The 21,766-nt window shown below is 39.2% G+C and overlaps 1 protein-coding gene across 2 annotated transcripts in view; it reads right to left on the bottom strand.

Annotated features, from left to right (window-relative positions):
* Positions 1-21,766, bottom strand: part of PPP2R2B (protein phosphatase 2 regulatory subunit Bbeta) — a 352,436-nt gene that overhangs the window by 83,061 nt on the left and 247,609 nt on the right. For both annotated transcript variants that reach the window (XM_042451710.1, XM_042451711.1), the window contains exons 3-4: positions 17,571-17,736; positions 10,672-10,784 (exon numbers count right to left, since the gene is read on the bottom strand). In XM_042451710.1, the coding sequence (XP_042307644.1) occupies positions 10,672-10,784; positions 17,571-17,736 (279 nt within the window). The remainder of the gene's footprint in view (positions 1-10,671; positions 10,785-17,570; positions 17,737-21,766) is intronic.

The raw sequence follows: 21,766 nt of genomic DNA on the forward strand, positions 1-21,766 counted from the left end.
GTCAGAACTAAAAAAACATTTGCCAGTTGGTGGAAGGACTGTAACGAAAGGGACATCCCAGCCTCTCTAGGATTGAAGTTCCAAAGCTTAGGGACAGCCACCAAAAAGGCCTTCTGACACATCCCCTGTAAAAGTGGTAGTGCTGAGAGAAGCACTTTGAATTTTGCCCAAAAAACACTAGGAGCCAGTAGAGCTGTTGCAGTAGGGGAGTTGTATGTACCCTGTACCTTATTGTTGTTGATGTTAAGTGCCTTGAGTCAACTGCAACTGATGGCAAACCTCAGGGTGAGACATTTCCAAGCCCCTCTATCCTCCACTGCTCTGCTTAGGTCCCACAAATTCAGGCCTGTGATCTTCCTGATTGAGAGGCTATACAGATTGCCCCTAAGGGGTGGCATGCAACCATCCCTTTCCTGGCCGAATTGAGGCTGTAGCAACCTCACTCTTACAAGTACTGGACTTATCTGTTGCAAATGTCCATGTTGTGGTTTTCCTCTGTTCTGTTGAACTAGATTTCAAAGGCAGTAGCTTTTTGTCTTGCTAATGAAATTTAAATTTTATTTCCTGGACTGAATTTGCCAGTACCCACATGGCCAGAAGAATGAGGGACCCATCTGTATGGACACGCTTTCATACCATCTGAACTGAGGACAACAGCAACATCTAGACAAAATGCAGGGCTGTGACTAACATCATTTCTTTCTTTCTTTCTCCTGTATCATTTAAATACCTTTGCTTGAGGAAGAAGCCAGTGGAGCTTCAAAAGCTTGCAATGTGTATAATGTATATTGTGGTTGGCCCCATAAAGATACCACTGTTTTGTGGATTTTGGATGATACTGTACTTAGGGAACAAAGAGGCAGGCAATCCTGATCTTTATGACACAGTCTAATCCCTGTGTTTTCATAACCTGGCACAGATCACCAACAGTGCCACTTATGCTACCTCAAAAGTTGGAAGACAGACAGGATTGACTGTGAGTCATGTTTATACCTCATATCTTGCTGCTTTCCCTAATATTTGTTATTTGATATTCAAATATCTCATGCCAAGAAGCAACTAATGTGGACTGTAATGTAAGTGGATTCCATTTACTAAAAATCAACTGAATTTATGGATTTAGTTGTCACAGAAACAGTGAACTTCAAACCAACTAACCTTTGGTAGGATAGGATCATTTTATATATACATTAATATATTCACTCAGCTGTCACTTTCAGAAAACACAATTTGCTATCAAAATAAAAAGCATGGGGGGGGGGGAACCCTGCTAACAATTTTATTACTTTCAAAATCTGATTTTCTGCTACTAAACCTAGAAGTTATTTCATTCCCATATTTCCTCCCCCCACCAATTTTTGTTGTTGTTGGTTCATCAAAGGAAACAGAAAGTATCTTGCTGTGCAGAACACCCCAGGGGTACATTTGCAAGCCTTCTCTTCTAACTGGAAGAGTAGTTAAAAATGAGGGGGGAAATACTTCTATCTGTGCTTTTGTAGAATGCAGGATCAAAGTCAAAACATCTCTCCTTTAAAGAGACTGTAAATTCTAGATATTATTTGTGCTAATTATTTCTTGCAAATATTATCTAGTATACATTAAACCACATGCACAGAGTCACTTTAGAGATCATAACCATGCTAAATTGAGCTCTAGCACAAACCCGAAATCAAAGGTTTTAGGATAGTTTTACAAAGAAAACATGCAAAAGGTCCTGTTGGCACATTACAGGGGTAAAAAGCAAAGTAGCATAATAATACTATTATTAGCATGCACTGCCCACCTTTTCCATTAATCCTTTACTCCTGCCTAGAGATGTGAGGGCTCTGCCTTGCACTGTTGTTGTTATGTGTCTTCAAGTCAACTCTGTTCCAGCGTTTTCTTGGTAAGACTGATTCAGAGGAGGCTTGCCATTGCCTTAGGCAAGAGAGAATATGGTTTATCCAAGGTCACCCAGGGGCTGAGCAGATGGGCCAGGATGGTCTGGATATTCTGGCCCCAGTTCTCATCCAGTTCACTCCCCAGGTCAGCTTTGGAATTGGTGGGTGTTTACACACCTGTTCCTGTGCCAACCTGGGACTAACTACTGGCACATGCTCCTTACTTTGCTGTGCCATTTCTGGTAATGAGAAACCTCCCATCATGCATCTGATGTGGAAATTGGGTGCTTGGCTGCATCCATGATGTCAGGCACCCCACTTCCACATCAGACAAGGTGATGGGGGGCTTCTCAACACCAGTAATGGTGTTGCAAGGCAAGGAGCACGGAGGGCCATATAAACAGCTGGTCAGGCAGGACTAGGCCTGATCCTGGCCCCATGGTTTTGGTCTGCATCATCTGAACTGGACAATGTAAGGAACTCTGACTTTTTGGCCTATGCAGACAACCCCCAGTGGGTATCCATAGCTGAACGGGGATTTGAATCCTGGTGTCCTGGAGTCTTATTCTAAGTCTAACACTCAAAGTATTACATCATGCTGGTTAACATATGCTCTAGTTATAGAAAACATGTCTTGCTTCTCTGTTCTTCTCTTGCTTCTTTTTCTTCCATTCCTCTTTAATTTGTAAAGCCCTTGGGGCAGAGGCTTGTCCTTTTCTACTCTGTAAAGCACCATATACACTTGGAGAGTAACAACTGCTTGTACTGTGGAATTTCTTTTTCTACCTTGTCAAAGATCTTATGTTAAGCCACAAAAAGCAAACTTATTTCAGTAGCAAGCCCAGACTTAAACCCAGACTGAAATGGGTCTAGATTGCAATTCTGAAACGTGAAAAGCTACAGTAATTAAAAGAGGGTCTAATATTGTTGTTGATCTCTGTGGAACATCAGCTCCTTGAAATGCCAGCAGGTCTGTGTGGAAAGGCAGCAGAGAAACAGCAAAACACACTTAAGTATCTGTTTTTCCTGTATGCCACACAGTAACAGAAAACAATTTGCTTGAAGGCATCTTATTGTTATTATTTTTTACATATAGGTGACATTACCTGTGCCACATAATGAGCACCATCCAACCTGGCATTTAGTAAGCATATTGCTTTTTCAAAATGCTTTAATGGAAGCAGTTACATATTCCCTTAGGGTTGGCTGCTATAAATACCAGAAAAGTGTAGCAACTTACTTACTATACAATCTATGCTAAGAGAGGGAAAATGCAGATAGTTAATGCCAGTCTGATTGTGTTGGAATTGTTTGATCTGTAAATGGATTAAATGTATTACTAAAGCTTTAAAATTTGAGAGGGATGCTATATTTGTCTGTGCAGCAAAAACAACCAAGAGCTAGCCAGCTTATTATGACATTAGCTAAAATCCACTTTGTGTTTCTTTCAGTTAGTAGGTATCAAGGAATTCAATTCTGTCACCTATGGCCTGAATCACAAAAATGATTTCTTACTCTATTGAGGTGTTAATTAACTGAGCAATCCTAGGATGTTTGTTTTATCATTAATTACTGTTGTTGTGAATGGCCACTGCACTTATTTTGCATCCATTAAATTTTAATGTAACTGTCAGCTTGTATGTGTGTATGTGTGTCTGTGTGTGTATGTGTGGGAGGTTGTGTTCACATTTGTTTTCCATCTGTCCTTACTTTTTCTTCAACATCCTGTTACTGAAGCATATTTTCCTTTGTATTTGATGAAGTAGATAAAATACAATCACACCTCTGGAAATGTGTAGTGGGTCCCAGGTCAGCACAGGGACAGGTGTGTAAATGTCTGGTCCCTGCACAACCTGGGGCTGACCTGAGTCATTTTGAGTTTGACTTCAAGATTACACAACTCTTTGTTTTAAAGATCTTAAAATTTATCTCCAAAAATTTCTTTAGAAAAAGTGCATGGCACTGAATACTAAAAAAAAGGACAATTGGTCAGAAACCGAATAACTGTGCCTCTACTTGTTTTTTAATATGAGTGTTTCCTCACTAGCTATTTCCTGTAGAATTGATCAAATTTACTTATTCAGTTCCTACAGAGAAATTAGATGTTTCTGCCAAATGGCTGCACAGCAAAGCTTTTTCTTTGTCCTCCTAGCTTTTAAATTGACTGATTTATGACAATTCTGATTTTCAGTACAAATGCAACACCAACATTTTACATGTAAGCTGGTAAACCACCACTGCCACATCTAGTAGGAGAGATGGTCAATGAAGCATTGGTTACACAGTTGGTACCGAAGCCCTGCTTTTCTGCATGGCTAACCCTGAATTTTCTGGTTGCATTGTCACAGATCCCTGAAATATGCAGACAAGACACACAAAAATGGATGTCATGGAGCCCTAGCAACACAAGGTCACAGAGCAGAGACAACCTATCAATGGGCCAAGTGGATCTTAGTTGAAGGGTAAACTGAGCTTAATGAGGGGAGGAAAATGGAAGCAAGTATCCTATGGTCTTAATCCCACCCCCTCTTCCCTGCACGTCAGGATCCTTTGAGCTGTTAGGGGATCTGCTCAGCTCCTCCTTTTTCTCACATGACCTTTCACTCCTACACAAGGACACACCACTATTGAGGTTTGATGCTGGAAGAGTAGCTGACTCTGCAGCCAACACAGCACAGAAGGTGATGTTTTAATTCCCCAACACGTATTTCACAATAAACCACAACACTTAGTTGAGATCATCCACTTTTATTGCCTTTAATTCCATTAGAAGATATTACCACTATAAGTAGGATGTTACAGTAGACCCTTCCCATCTGCAGGGATTTGGCTCCAGGGTCTCCTGCAGGTAGGAAAAAATGCAGAAGGTCACAACCCATATTATTCAATGGTGGTGACATGCACATGGAGGCGCCACCACTGAATAATATGGGTGTGGCAATCTGTGGGTGGATAAAGCCGTGGACTGCCAGCGCACTGATAGGAAGTCCACTGCAGTATAGGCCATGTATGCTGTGCTAATTAGACACAAAATATGTGTCCACAAAAAATCTACAGAATTATGTTTGTTGGGTTTTTTATTCCACCTTTGCACCGGTGTGTGACACCATTCTCCATATGTCAATGTTAGCTGCTGCCAATGGAAAATTAATGTAATTTCACATGCCATAGACCTGCACTGGTCCAATGGTTAGAGTGCTGTAGCAGCCAAAAGGATTGAGCCATGAGAACTTTTCCCAATATATAACATCTGTTTATTCAGGGAAAGTTCACCTTGGTGAATAGGAAAGATCTTTTTGACAGTGATAAATCACTGACCTTACAGGCATGAAATATCCCAGTATTCTGTTGCTCAGTTCCTCTTCCAAGTCTTTGACCTTCACAGTTCTGCCACTTCTGTATAATTTAATGGCTTTTAAAATAATGCTAAGAAAGGGGAATGATTATATGGAGAAACCTGAACATATACCCTGAACGGAGGCACCAAAAGCCCTTGCTGCCTTTTAATAGAATAAGCTCACATCAAAAACTGATTCTCTAGCAAGCATAAGCCCAGTCCCTAAGTAAATGAGAGCATGGGGGGGGGGGGGGGAGCTAAAGGCAACTCTTTTGAACTGCGCTTCACAAAATGATGATCTGTGGACTGGTGCCACTTGGTGAGCTGTTGACTGCTAGTCTGTGGCAGGTTTCCAACAAAGAAACAATAGTAGTCATTGACATGGGGGAAGAGAAATCTGCTAGTCCTTCACATGAGATAGCTTAAGAAACACTCCGCTAGTCTAGGGAAAACTTTTCTCTTTTGGAAGAACCCTGATTAGTTTCAGCTTCATATGTTTGAATGTTGAACTAATACTGTATTAGAGATGAATTTTTTAAATTTCAGAATGGCTAGATGGATGATCCACAGTGTGGTGGTACTGCTGTCAGAAGGGTGAGGAGGTTCATGGGCAGTTGTCAAATAGGAAACTCTCCACACAAGCCTTGTGTATGTGTAGATAGTATGCATATAACTGGTCTATATTCATTATTAGGTGAAATGATAATTAATCACACTAGACTACACTTCTTTTATGTCTCAAATTCTCTCTCATTGGTTCACAAAAACAGAATTTGTTTTAAGGAACAGAAAAAAGGTAAAAAGGAAAAGAAGGTAAGACTTGGAACCACTGAAGAACTTTTTGAAAACTCAGCAGTCCAAAACAGTCAGATAATGCCAGTAAACAGTAGTAAAGATAAACATTATTACTGTGTATTTGTTTTGCAGCAATATAGTACACAAAGCTAACTGGGATGTCATAAATTTCATTTTTGTTGAGCTACATCCACTTGACCACAGCTTGTTAATATTTGGAATACTGTAAATTCACAAAATGTGAGATATTCCCTCAAAGGCGAATTAACAGTGTTGCCCTTAGAATGTGATCCTGCTGAAAAATCTCTTTGAAACCCTAATCTTGTCTGGGTTTTTTTTAGTTACATCACTATTTGTAAGAAGTGTATAAATCTACTATTGATAGTAAAAGAGGTAAAAATGGTAAGGGATGCGGTGGCTCAAGTGGTTAACACACTGACTCTGTTGATTGAAACAAAGTACTTTAGCAAGATGTTTACTGCTAATCAAGTGGGAAAGGAAAATATAAAGAATTGTCTACAAAAATATCAAATTCCAGAGCTAGATGAAGAGCAAATAGAAACCTTAAACAGGCAGATAACACTAAAAGAACTAAATGAGGCTATTCAAAGTACAAAAATGGACAAAGCCCCAGGACCAGACGGCTTCACTGCCAGATTTTATAGGACATTTCAAAACGAAATTAATAAGCCTTTGTTAGAAGTAATGAATGCAATCAGTGGGGACAACTACCTCCGACTTGGGAAGAAGCCAACGTGGTATTGATACCCAAGGAAGGACGAGATCAACAAATGCTTCAGAACTATCGACTGATGTCACTGCTCAATGCAGATTACAAACTCTTTGTGAATATAATGGCTAATAGATTGAAAAAGGTTTTGCAACATATCATTCGGGAAGATCAGTGTGGTTTTCTCCCAAAGAGACATTTAAATGAAAACTTGTGAATTATTTTGGATGTTAATGAACATTTTGATTGCCATAATGAGAGAAAACTGGCACTGATCTTCCTCGAATTGGAGAAGGCATTCGACAGCCTTGAATGGTCCATGATAATCAAAACACTAGAGTCTATTAAAGCAGGCACTAGATTTACGAATTGGGTAAAAGCAATTTATACTAAACAATCGGCTAGAGTCATAATCAACCAACAAAGAACTAATTGCATCCCTTTGTATTGTGGTACTAGACAGGGCTGTCCTTTGTCACCGTTGTTGTTTATTTTATTTTTAGAGATGTTATTAATTAATTTGAGAAATGATAATGAAATAATGGGGGTTAAATTCAAGGGGGAATGTCTGAAAATAAGAGCGTATGCGGATGACATAGCAATTATGCTACAAGATCCAATAGTAAGCATCACAAAGCTGATAGAACAACTAAAAAAGTATGAAAAGATCTCTGGTTTAAAAATTAATATAGAGAAATCGGACATGATCACAAAAAAAAAACATGAACAAAGAAGAACAGGATAGCTTGAAGCAGATGTCGGGTTTCAGTTTAAAGGACAAGGTCAGATATCTGGGAATCATTTTGACAAATAAAAACTCAAATTTATACAAAAATAATTACCAAACAAAGTGGACAGAAATTAGGAAAGACTTTTAAAAATGGCAAGAATTGAAACTTTCTTTATTAGGCAGAATTGCCGCAGTCAAAATGACAGTTATACCTAAGTTATTATTTTTGTTTCAGGGCATACCGATAATTAAATATGATTTTTTTTTAAAGAATGGCAAAAACAATTGGCAGATTTTGTTTGGGCAGGGAAAGATCAGCAGGTTGGCAGTTCAAGGCTTGGGTGCTGCATGATGGGGTGATCGCCCATCACTAGTCCCAGCTTCTGCCAACCTAGCAGTTCGAAAGCACACAACTGCAAGTAGATAAATAGCTACCAGTCTAGTGGGAAGATAAATAGGTACCACTCTGGTGGGATGCATCTGAAAAAAAGAAGCTCTCAGCATGAGCTTTTGTAGATTTTAGCCTACGTCTTTAGATACACCCAAGAAAGTAGGCTCAAGTCTACAAAATATCATGCTAACAGCTTCTTTCTTTCAGTTACTCTCAAAGATGATACAAGATCCCTCTGCATATTTATCTTAGGCATATGATTTATGATTACTCTCAAAGCACTTCTGCCTAAACATGAATGCGGAGACAGCATGGTTCTTGCCAGTCCCAGTTCATTTCATACATGATGTAGAACTTTGACTCATTAAGATCCATCTTTCTACCACATTTAATGATATCCCAAGTCCGCTACTGAGGTAACTGCCTCACCTTTCCTTATAGCACAGCTGCGCCTGGATCTGGGTCTGAAATGCATGGAATGGATTGCTGTTAACAAGCTAACTGCTGTAACCAGCACAGCACTTTACACATTGTTTTACATTTTATACAGCAGTGTAAGGTGTGTCTGATAATCTTCGTGTCAAATAAGTAAGCAGTAAGACTTAACAGTAAGGCATATTGTGTTCAATGGTTAGTTCCTCCCAGTCAGTGTGCATTGAACAATTAATTGAAATGGTCACCATCACAATCTGTGATTTCTGGGCTTTATGCGACAGGATCAATCCAACAGGACCAGCTAGGATCAAACAGGAACCTCTGCCATATGATGAATCTCCACTTGGATCTAGATGAAACAAAGACTCCAGTTCTGAATCACTGTGTTGTGGTCTTGTCTTTTGTGCATTACATTCCTCCCTCCCTCCCTCTCTAATGCAGTAAGATGAAGAGAGAGGCCACTTTCTGGTAATAAACTTTCCATAATGCTCTTAAAAAAACCAAAACAAGATAACAGAGATAGACCTGCTTTGTATCAACACACTGGTTAAAACAGACAGGATCTTTGAGAAATTATTTAATAGGTCTCTGAATGACAGTGAGAAAATGCAGCTGTCCAAATGCCAAATTCAAAATGACAGCAAACAAACACATAATAAAGTAAAAACATTTTCTCACTGTTGAACAATGTGCCTACTAGCAAGAAAGGACAATGCAATATGGAAAGCATTTGTTTCTTAGTGAAAATTAATTAGCTGTCTGGAGTTATTAAATGCCCTCACTGGCCCGGCTGGCAATGAAAGCAGGAGCTATAAATGTGGGCCAGAGTAATCACAGTACCACAAATAAAACTGCTCAACATTAATATTGCACACCCCTATGTTAGACTAATATGTCAAACAAATAAATGAAGTTAAACCAGCCATTTTGTACAAGAGGAGGCAACAAGATGAAGAAACACATTTCAAGTCAGCCTAGGAAATGTAACTACTGTACATTCTTTATTCTAGCACAAAGCCTCATTTCCCTGTGGCGGTGAAAGGATGTATAGCCGTTTCTCTGCACAGGAGATATATGTAATAAACAGACCCAAATACAGTAGATAGTGGTTAGGATTTAGGCCCTAATCAAACATGTGCCTAAGACACTGCACACATATTTCCCTACAAGAAGTACCGTTTTTAACCAGAGAGTTCCTTCTAGGGACATGGGAGAAATCACTTTGTTGAATGAGACTGAAAGAAAAGTTATACAATACATAATAGTGCTGGTCACTATTCTAATGCATCTCCAGCAGACCCCTGATAAATATACACATGCTACCTTAATGACCCTGGAGTCAGTATAAATTGCAGCTAAAACAGCCTGAAGGCTTACTAATATACAGTATTGCCACCTTAAGTTAAGAGTTAGAGGCTCAAACAGGCACCCTAATGCTCTTTCAGGGTTCTTGTAGTACCAGCTAGATGATAAATCCCATTACTACTGACACAACCTTCTGTTCAGATGAGAACTACTGACTGCATATGCATAGCCAAGCCTTTTTACAGTCAGGCTTGGGAAATTGTTTTTCTTTCCATCTGAGCATCTTAGTTCAGATATATAATAATGACACTGCAAAATATGAGTGTGTAAACTGCAGTGCAAGTATTTTTACCACATTAATACCTCAAGCAGGCAGTGCTGCAAGTAGATAATCTCTACACAAGAAACCTGTTATATGGAAAAAAAACCCACTGCTTGGAGCCAGTTAGAAATGCTCAGCAGACATACCTCCATACCCTCCAGTTAGCTGACCTCCAATCAGAAAGAGAAATAAATGGTGGTAACTAAAACATGTTACTAAAGCTAACTGAGGATTCAAAACAGACTATTTGTTTTACAACTGTATTGTCTAGTTATTCCTTTCTTCCCCCTCTCTCTCTGTGCAGACATATATACAGACATATATATACAGGATCCACTACTTTTGATTGTTTTACTTGTAAAGTGCCAGGTACACTGATGGTACTATATAAACAACATCAACAGCAATATCTTGTTGGTATAAACTTCACTGATTGCTCTATTCATCACAATGAAAAATATTCACAGGTGTTCCTGGAGGACTGCCTTAAGTAAGAACAAAGTTTTGGTCCTCATTATGGTGTCATCCAACATAATTTTATGGCTGCCACATGGACAGTTAATATTATGGCATTCTATGTATATGTAAAGAAACAAAGAATTTCAGACAGCAATTTTGGGATGTGTGCAGAACTACTGTGTGATGATATCTACAACAATACATATGTTAAAGTATATTTTAAAAATCTGCCCTCCCCTTCCACAAAAAGCAGGAGCAATGAATATGGAAAATTGTATTTGTCTTACCCGTAGTGTGGTAATTGTAGAGGGATCTCGCAGCCTTCCTTCTTCATCTTTGAGATTGTAGCCCTCTGGTCTTTTGTCTCGTTCACTAACTTTCCATAGTTTCACAGTTTTGTCTGGGAGAAAACAGGAACAAGCAATTGAAAAGTTCTCTAAGACACTGAATTATACTCATTTATGAATTTAATATTGAATGATATTCACCAGTTACTTATCAGTTACATATCTCATACAAATGTAAAGTTGCAGCTGATAGTACAACTGATTATGGGTCAAAGGGTATCACCTTGATATTACTCCTTCAGGAACTGCTAAGGGATTCTATGGGCCCATACAGGCAGACTAAAATAAAGCTGCTTCGGGTCACTTTGGAGGTATGCTTTTTAAATAATGCATGCATCCTAAGAGGCCAGAAGCTGCGCCAAAGCCACACTCCAGTCCGATATTCCATAGGCAGAGTATGCATAGCTCCTTGCCCTGTAGCAGTGTCTCTATGAATGTGACAAGAACCCCTTACTTGAAACAATACCACTTCACTTCTCAGAACAGGCAGCCCTTCTCCAAAAGGCACCGTGCACACTGAAAGAGCCAACATTTTGAAGGGTGGCTGGTTCTGAAAGTTAATCAACTTTTGCATATCCCCAGGCTGGAGATCTCTTACCATCAGCACTTTAATGGAGAAATGGAAATCTAGTCTTATGAATATCTGTTCATATAATCTATTCTGTGCTAATCTGTAATGAGGGCTGGGGGAATGCTCTTATTTCAACAACAAACTTAGCTTCTCAGGACGCTGCAGGTTAAGTTCCCCCTTATACAAAATGCTTGCGACCAGAAGTCTTTTGAATTTTTGAGTTTTTTTATTTTGGAATATTTGCATATACATAATAATATATCTTGGAGATGGAACCCAAGTCTAAACATAAAATTCATTTACGTCTTATATAAACTTTGTACACATAGCCTGAAGGTAATTTTATACACAGTATTTTTAATAACTTTGTGCATGAAACAAAGTTGGTGTACACTGAACATCAGAAAGAAAAGGTGCCACTACTTGAGCCATGAGAACAATTTTCAATTTTAGAAGTTTTCGAATTTGGGAATTCAAGATAAGCAAAACTCAACATGTACTTGCTGAAGTCCAAAAAAGAACCACAGCTTTTCTGAGACACTGCTCATCCATTCTGCGTCTTTTGCTCTCTTGAGTACTACTAATGTTAGCTATTATGTCTCAGGAATCAAGGGACAAATCCCTCCTGTTTCAGATGTGAAATTCCAAGTCTAGTTTCCATGCCCTAGATGAGTGGGCCTGTCTCTAGCTAGCTATCCTTCTTCACTCAAGAAGAATAGACAGTCACAGATAAGACCAGAATCTTTGTTTTCTGACTGTAGTGTATTGGTGTGAGAAAGCCTCCTTGGCTGGGGCAATTCCCTTCTCTGGCTAGAGCTGAACGCACCCACACAGCCTGCAGCCCTGCCTGTCATCCCTCAGGTCACCAGTTCAAGCCCTGAATGGAACTCTTAATACAACAGTGATTCTAATCTACAGTCTGAACTATCCTTCTGTCAAATGATGGGAATGATAATGTTACTAAAGTTGTCTTCCATGAGCAGTTTCTGAACCTGTATGATGGATGGTTTGGAAAGTTCAAATTCCTCAAAGAAGCAGAAAGCCTTAAAATGGGAATTTTATACTCACTGAGAAAAATAACAAATTCTCACTCCCTCCCTCTCTCACCATTGTCCCTGAACCACACAAGATGCCAACAGAATTCAAAGACATAACCGTGTTAGTCTGGATCGGTATGCAAAGGGATACGGTGGCACCACTGAGACTAACTGAAGACTGCTGACATTAGCTGCTATATCTGAGGAATGGAGAAATCCTTCTTGTCACAGATGAAATTCCAAGTCTAGTTTTCGTGTCCTAGAAGAGGGAGCCTATTCAAAAAGTAGGAATGGGAACACTTCAATCTTCCTGCAAATTCCACCACAGACATCGGAACAGCAGTCCCTGACCAAAAAAGAAACTTCAAGAGAAGACTAGAAAGAGAAACCAAAGGACTGGGATATATTCACAACATAGATTGAACAGGGACAATTGTTTCTTGGCACACTAAACTTATTAGTTAATACTCCAGCCATGTGAGGGCTCTCTTGCTCATTTTATCACATCGCCTATCCGGTTCAAAGCCAGCAACAAACTATATTCCACTCCCTCCACTATTCATATGGGTATCTACTCATCTTGGCTTTAGGCAATATCTCTCCTCCCACCCTGTCCTCCAATGGCCATTGTTAAAATTGAACTTGCCACCCCATCACTGTACCCACAGGCTTTGCATTTCTATTACTATTCACATACACAGCCTGCTCGTTCATGGGTATAAATGTCTGTCCCTAGGCACTTCATTCCATGCATCTGATGAAGTAGTCTACAAAAGCTTATGCTGCAAACTTGTTCCTCTCAATTAGTCCCAAATGTGCTACAAGACCCCTTTGTATACAACATGCCATTGTAGATATTTTTCCTTTCTCTACATTTAAACGTAATCAATTTTGTCTATTTCAACATAGGAAATGGTGACTGTACACACTTAATTGGCCAAACTGAGGTTTTAACATATTTACTCTCTGATCCAGCAATGACTGATTATTCTAATTTAGTGCACATGCATTTTCTCTAAAGGAACATTTTAATAGAGTGTGGTTATTTGATTTAGTTATAAACATAGTCTTGTGTAAAATAAAAGGTGTAAGCACAAAGAAAACATATCTGGTTTCTTACAAAACGACATGGCACTTATAAAACCTGCTGCCATTTGGAAAAGAAGGAATAATATTCATAACTATTCAATCTATGTATCATACCTCTGAATATTTCAACTAGATTTTGAAATCAAACACTACAAAGCTAGATTCCAATGTCTGCTTTGGAAGGCTTCTGATTGTAATCGAGATCCCAAAATTGAACAACCTACACATTGCATATGTCAACCTTAATTAAATTTACTTTGGTCCAGGCAAAAGGAACAGCTTCGATAAGGAAACTAGCATGTGCGCCATTCCATAAAAGCAATTTAGAGTTACATGAGAGCTAACAGCTTTAGCTGAGTTTTGATTGCAACAGATAACAATGCAGGTGCAAAGGGTGACAAAGTACAACCCAGAAAGGAGTCCAATCATGTCTGTAATTTACTCAAAAGTCAGTTTTCCTTGCCTCCTCCTTGTAACGAAAAAAAATAAAACCTGACATTTTATCATTGACAGTGAATGTACGCTAAATTCCACAATTGCCAGCTTGCCTGGCAGGTGGATATTTCCATTGGCTTCATCATTTTGCTGTCATCCCATTTATCCTGTGCCATGAAGTCCTTCAGGGAAAGAGCCTCAGGAACATGTGGCTTTTATTCTGAATAATGGTGTTTTCTTTTCCCCTTCCTGGCAGGTGTTCTGTCAGCAGTTTGTCACTGCACCCACCAGCTTTTAAAGACCATCTTATTCATCTTCATTCATACATAACCCCCCTTCCCATGGCCCTTGCTTTCTGGGGATTCCTTTGACTTCCATTAATATTGTTGTATCAACTCATTTTGATGTTGGGGCCTTGCCACATCTTATGCTGTTTTGGGAATACTGTAGGAAAATTTGGAGACCAATGGTAGAACATGAAACATTTTGAGGGTTTTTTTAGCATATGAAAACACTTTCTACAATAAAAAAAAATTCCTGTTAATAAAAGAAAAACTATTTAAAAACCCAATTAACCAAACATTAAGCTACATAATTAATCTTCATTGTGTTTCAGGGAGTCTTCCCCTCACATGATCTTAATAACTCTCAGAATTTTTATTACAATGATCAATAGGGTAAATTCTGAAACACAAAGTCAGTTGACTAAGAAAGATAATTAGACCTTCCTCTTTCCCCTGTACTAATTAAGTCACATCCATCTTAAGGCTTCATTCATCCAAATAACATAACTGGATTTTCATTATATTTATCTGAAACATAACATGAAGCATAAGCTTACAGAAAACTGAAATAAATTAGGAATATTTCTACCCTCCATGTTATAACAATGCAGTGCAATTCTGCCATTGGCTTCCTCATACCAATCATGAGGTCTAAAAATGTTTCTGATAATTGGGGTCACTGCATTTTGTGTCCTTAACCTGCTGTCATGGTAAGATTTGTACAAGAGAAGCACGCAATTAAGTTCTACTGATGGATTCTCCCATGCTTGGGATCTAACTGATCAACATGTTTGTGACCAATTCTTCTAACAATTTCCTCCTGAGTTTGTTTTTTTAGAGTTTGTGTCTTATCTTACAGAAATGCCTCTAGTTCATCTAATGCATTTTTATATGACTTTTTCTGTTAAATATGCTAATGTGTACAGACCCACAGCACAATTCCCTGTAATTCTGTAATCTCTAATAATCACACAGACATCCAGTACACAAGCCACATTGGAAAAAGCAAATAAGTAAATAAATGGTAGCAAATGGCATATCCAAAATTGCTGTTCATCTTCACTGCTGTAAATTAAAATATTTTATAAACTGATAGGTCCTCCTCACACCTCCTACGAGGAAAAGGGGCAACTGAAACTTTTTATGATCTCCTTTCACTATGGTCCCTTCTGGCAGACACACCATCCAGATTTTGTTCTTTGAAGTTCATTTGCACTGCCCTGGATCCAACCAGTGGCACCACAACTCAGCCCACATCATGAATAGGAAAGGTTAGCCTCACTGTAAGATGACAATATTTCTTTTACTTTAATACAAATGTAAAAAATGCATGTTTTTACATTGGAGACAGGAAGTCACAGAAGAACTGCAGAGCAAAAGGAAAAAAATAAAGACAAAGAAATGAAAAATTCTTGGTGTATTTTGCCTTAGGTCATACATTTTCAAACTCTTTTAGTCTCCCCCTTGCAACTCAGAAAGATTCCTGCATATACAAATTGCCTAAGAGCCTTGCACAGCTTCATTTAAAACTACAGTAGTTTAAATAATGTATTTTTCTCTTCTCATATCAATGTAACTATTCACCAGAGGTTACATGGTATGTTTCTGGCATGATAAACCAAATTTTTTCAAACTCAGGTATAAACAGTATTATTTATATTATTCTGAATAATATAGTACATAAAGTACATAAAGTATGACAAATTGTGAAATATGCTTCTTCAGCACACTAATCATCACTGACACAATGACACCCATTTTCAAGTTATATGACTGAATAAAAAAAATAAACCAATTCCAAGGAGCACAGAACTGGGTGGAAAGACAGACTGTAACAGTTTGCCTTTATTTGATTCAATTCCCACCCTACTCCACCCCCAGAAGGACAGATAATGTACAGAAAGTAAAAATGCTAGGAAATGTCTCACACACTATTATTCATTTACCAGACATTTCTAAATTCTTCTGAAAATTGCTATGATCTATCACAGAGCTCTGTGTAGGTATATGGCTGAGACCCTGTGGATTGATGTAGAAACACCAGCGCAGGTAGCAGGCACAGCAAGTGGCAGTCAGTGCAGCAGCAGAAGTAAAAAGAGTGTGGCACAGCCAAGGAGCAGCAGGGTGAGCTACCTTGGTTTCCTTTTAGAGACGCAGCTGCATGTTCCCATGTAGACAATCTCCATCACACCACAGATCCAGGTGGGTTGTTGCAGCTAAAAGCATGGTGGCAATACTGCCTTGGAATAGGAGATTTCCAAAGCAGTCTTCCCAAACTGTCTTTCACTTCAAGAATCCACCTAGAAAACAGGCAGTGGAGAGACAGGCTGCTTGGGAACTAGGAGCTTCCTGTCTGGATGAAGGTGGCTTTCTCTGCTTTCTCCTCTGCCAACAACTCCCTGCTTGCCTTATTATGCAAGCCTGGAAAATGTGCACCTGAGCCAGTGTAGTGCACCATCAGGATTCTAGCATGAATCATGCAGGCTTCTTCACACTGACAGTAAACATTCAGTTAGTAAGATTGTGCATAAGCACAGCAGACAGTGTCAGGGGTTGGGGGGCTAGCCTATACATTCGTGCTGTCTCTTTCTTTCATTTAGTACCCATGATCTCTGATGCCCAAGTAAAGTTTTAGTTAATCTAGTTCTATGACCAGCATGCCTTATTTTACATAACCATCACGGGTGATGAAGGTATATTGGTCAACACATTGCCAAATGTCTGTGGCCCCACAGTAGATCAGGAGGCAATTGGGGGTGACAGAGGTCAAAAATTTGGCAGAAGTGCATTTAGCACATGTATCATTCACCTCTGTGGTAGAGAGGACTGCAGATAGACAAGGTAGAATGCTGGGGAAAATGACAGCTTTTCAACACTGTGAAGACTAGGAGAAAGTTTCAAGCACAAAGGTATTTCTATAGCAAAAGCATGTTATGAGTGGGAATTGTGTCAAACCTGCTTTCTGCTTCCATCACCAAATTGCCTTAGAGGGCAGAATTACATGTGACAAATAAACACAGGGTTTCTGTGGAGAATGTTTCCTCATTCTCAATCTCAGTATCATAAAGAGCTTTTGAGGCCTAAGGTTACCAGGTTTGGCTTTCTCTCACCACACAACAGTGGCCAATAAAACACAGTGTGAAGATGCCTGATACAATTTAGGACACATTGCAAACGGAGAACCTGACATAGGACTTATACCAAGGGTTGTAGACTTAGGTCATTTTTTAAAAATTCAGTCACTGCTGTGTTCTCCTTTGCGTGCAACATCTGTGTGCCTCTGTTGCTGCATTTAAAAAAGAGATAAGAAATGTACTTACCTTTCCTATAGAGGGATTACAAATACAATTATTACAGCCCAGCAAATCATTGATGGATCTTTGTCTAGCAATCAAAGAGTTATTTCTTATTATTGCAACATACCATTGGTGGAGAGAAGAAAGTAGGCTGCATTTTGCTGGGGAAGCCATCGTATTTTATTGATCTTCTCCTCTATCTCTAAGCTCTTCAGGTAATCGAACTCAGGTTCATGGCTCTGGAATGTGCTGTAAACATTATATTCTCCCCTGCGATGGGGCTGATTTTTGCTCTGCAGGCAGTGGAAAAGAAACAATAAAGGGGTTCTTAAAAGAGCCAGAGCTAGCAAATTTTCAATTGATTCTTTTGTTCTCTGAGGATTGTTAAAAGACAAGGAAATGTCTGATTATGGTGACACATTACAGTTTAGATATCAAAGCAGACATAAGAGATCTTTCCTGCACAATGCATTCTCCTTGTGTGTTAGTTTATCTGTACGCTGGTGATAGGAAGCAAGAGGAGCACCTTTTTTATTTTGTTTTGTTTCATTTTAGGAGTGAATGAAGGCTTCCTTATCATTTATCTCCAGGACAAATTGGCAAGACCGAAAAAAGCAGCTCAGATCAAGGGACAGATACTACAGGCTTGGCTTAGACACAGAATCAGATGTATACTGGCCAATAAAACAGGGGCAGGTGGCTTCCCCAGGTCCTGTGACTACACATGCCCTTTTTCAGACCTTCTGCATCCTAAAACAATTCTGGGGGGTGATTACTTCTAGGGGCCATGGAGCCAATTTCTCCCCATTCCCTCCATTTGCAAGATTATGATCCAGGTTCACACTTTTGTCAAAACAGGAAGGACCAAGGAAATCACTTGTGGCTCTGAAAAATGCTGCCGCAGACCTACAATAGCTTGGGAAGGGGATCTGACCAAATTCCTCCCCCCTGGCCCACAGAGACCATAGGAGGCCTATTTCAGTTTTAAAATTTATTTTTTTGTGTGTGGGGGGGCTTCCTGAGGGATTCTGGGTAATTGCATCCTGCCACATAACCACCCATATAGCACATGGCAAACTGATTTTGCCTATAGACTTTAAAAGCATTTGAGTACTACTTCTACTACTACTACTACTACTACTAGAGAGTATATCAAGTGGAGTGAAGCTGGACACTCTCGTGAGGTACGACTGAATGGCAACAGCCAATCTCCTCTACTTTCTTCCATGTCTGAAATACCACAGGGACTCTTTATTATTATTATTATTATTATTATTATTAAACATTTATTTATAAAGCGCTGTAAATTTACACAGTGCTGTACATACAATCTTTTTAATTGGACGGTTCCCTGCCCTCAGGCTTACAATCTAAAAAGACATGACACAAAAGGAGAAGCGAGTGATGGAGGGAAAGGGTAAGAGGTCAAGCGATTCCTCTCTACCTCCGAGGCCTGGACCAAGGGAGATGGACTGGAGGGAGGGCTTGGCTTCATAATGGATGGTTAATCTTCTTCCAGGGAGGCCTGTTGGAGTTAGCCTGCCTCACTAGTAGGATAATACATATAAAATACATAGCAATACTGGAAATGATTCAATAAAACAGGCAACAAAAGAACATCAAATAGCAAGTGACAGTTATGCAATGCCTGGGAAAGCTTCTCTGAACAGGATGGTCTTCAACTCCATTTTGAAGCAGGTTAAAGAAGTGATGGCTCTTGTTTGCAGGGGAAGAAGGTTCCAGGAGTGAGTTGGGCTTTGCATAATATGGATATTTTCAACAATGCTGCAAATGAGAGTATTGAAGCAGCACGGTAGTGTTGAAAGCACTTCACATAATCACAGTAATACTTCACTTCTGAAACTTTCAAAGTTCATTGAAACAATTTTAAAATCCTCCCCAATAACTCTGTTTGGTAAGAACATATTATCCTATATATACTGCATAGTGAATAGGTGAGTAGGGTCGATACAGAGGGGAGCTTCTTCTAAAGCACGGAGAAAATTGTGTGGCCTTTGGTACATTCAACAGCCCTAGCAAGCACATGCAATGGTGAGAAATGTTAGAAAATGCAGTTCAAGCCAACACAATTGTCACCCTTGTTCTAAGTCCACTTAGGATGTTCATGACTGGGATCCCACTAATACTAGGGAATTTTACACTTGCAGAAACTGAGCTATACTACTAACAAGGCAGTATTCATTCCAAAGACATAGCCGTCTGAATCTGGATCAGTATGCAAAGGGATCTTGTAGGACCTATGAGCCTGAGAAAAATACATTTGTACATTTCATGGAGCAGACCCAGTCTACAAAAGCTTATATTTCAAACTTCTTTCTCTCAGGCTGCTGCCACACTGCACAATTAAAGCTGTCTGACACCACTTTAACTTCCATTGCTCAATACTATGTAATTCTGAGATTTGTAGTTTTGTGAGATTTTTAGCATTCCCTGTCAGAGTGCCACAACAAACTAGAAATCCAAAGCATTGAACCATGGAAATTAATGCAGTGTCAAACTGCTTTATTTCTGCAGTGTGGCAGTAGCCTCAGTTAGCATCAAGGGTGCAGCCTACAAGATCCCTTTGAAAGTAGGCAGTAAAGACAGAAGACTGAAGATAATGCCAGCTTCTTGTACTGAACCCCATAAAATTGGAGATGAGAATTTCATACATAGGGAAAGCGTATAACAGGAAGCATGGGGCTTCAATTTTTGATACATTAAATGTGGCTGTACAAAAATGCCTTTCACAGGAGGCTAGGCTGGCTCTTTCTCTGCACTCTTTTCTCTGGCAAGACAAAGACCTTTTTATTCAAACAGGATTTTAATGATTCATTGGTGGCAGGGAGCCTTTTGGTGGGGCATGCACTGCATTTGAAACTTTATTGTTATGTTTTTACATGCTTTTATACTTTAAAAAAATTAATGGTGTTTAATGTGATGGTTATTTAATTGTGTTTTAATTTTCACATTACAGGCATAACTCGGTTAACAAAGCCGCTGATAAATAAGCTCCTTTTTATTAAGTCTTTTTACAGAAGCTCAGCCAAGCCCCTCCTAGCAGGAAGTTTTTTGTTTTTGCAGCATTGGTATTAGGAGGAGGGAGGGTGAATGAGGGCTGGAAAAAAACCAGACTTTCAGTGTTAGGTTGCAGCAGTGTGTCTGCAGTAAGCAATGCAGTAAAGCTTGACATGGGTAAGAATGGAATTCTACTGTAGGTGATCCTGCCTTTGAAAAGTGCTCAGAAACTTCAGCTGGCCCAAAGAGCTGCAGTCGGGTTGTTAACTGGAGCTGGTCACAGGGAACACACAACTCCCTTGTTGCTGCAAAGTGTTTGTTTTGACCTGTAAAGCCCTATATGACTTGAGAACAGAGTATCTGAAGGACTGGGCTTCCTTTATTTGAGCCAGCATGGCATAATGGTTTGGGTGTTGGCCTATGACTCTAGAGACCAGGGTTCAATTTCCTGCTTGGCTATGAAACCCACTTGGGAAAGTCACATGCTCTCAACCTCAGGGGAAGACAATGGCAAACCTCTGAACAAATCTTGCCAATACAGGGTCTCCTTGGGGTTGCAATAAGTCAGAAATGACTTGAAGGCACACAACAATAACAATCTCCCTTTACAAGCTTGCTAGAACACTGAGATCATCACCTGCTCAGGTTTGTTTGGTGCAAACAAGAAAAGGGGCCTTTTAGGTGGCTGTTCCCAGAGAGGCCAGGATGGCCCCAACCCTGCTCTTCTTTTTTTTTTAATTGTTTTTTATTTTTTATATATATATATATTACAAGGATCATAAGGTATCTCCAAAAAGAAGAAGAAAATAAAATAAAATAAAACAAAACAAAACAAAAAAATAACAAAACAGTGAGAAAAAAAACATAGCACTATAGCATTGCATTTTCTTACATAATCACCTAATAACATTCTTATGTCTTTGTAATGTTATTATTACTTTGTAAAGTAAATAGAAGAAACATTGTAAAAACATTCCTCGTTTTTCAGTTTGTATATTGCATTTTATATTCTATGATTAATACCTTCGTTTACAGGGCCCACTTTCCCTTGATTTTACCCCATTTTTTTTCATATGTCTGATTTGTACTTCCCATCGCTAATATTGTGAGTTCATCCATTATAATAAACTCGTGTACTTTATATTTCCAGATCTGTATCTCAGGTATAATGTCTGTTTTCCAATATCTTGCGAGTACCATACGTGCTGCCGTAATCATGTAAAGTATTATATTTGTTTGTTCTTTATTGAGCTTATCATCAATAATATTTAATAAAAACAGCTCAGGATTCAGGGGGATATTGAT

This window comes from Sceloporus undulatus, chromosome 2 (genome assembly GCF_019175285.1).
Source record: "Sceloporus undulatus isolate JIND9_A2432 ecotype Alabama chromosome 2, SceUnd_v1.1, whole genome shotgun sequence".
In the NCBI taxonomy this organism is placed as follows: domain Eukaryota; kingdom Metazoa; phylum Chordata; class Lepidosauria; order Squamata; family Phrynosomatidae; genus Sceloporus; species Sceloporus undulatus.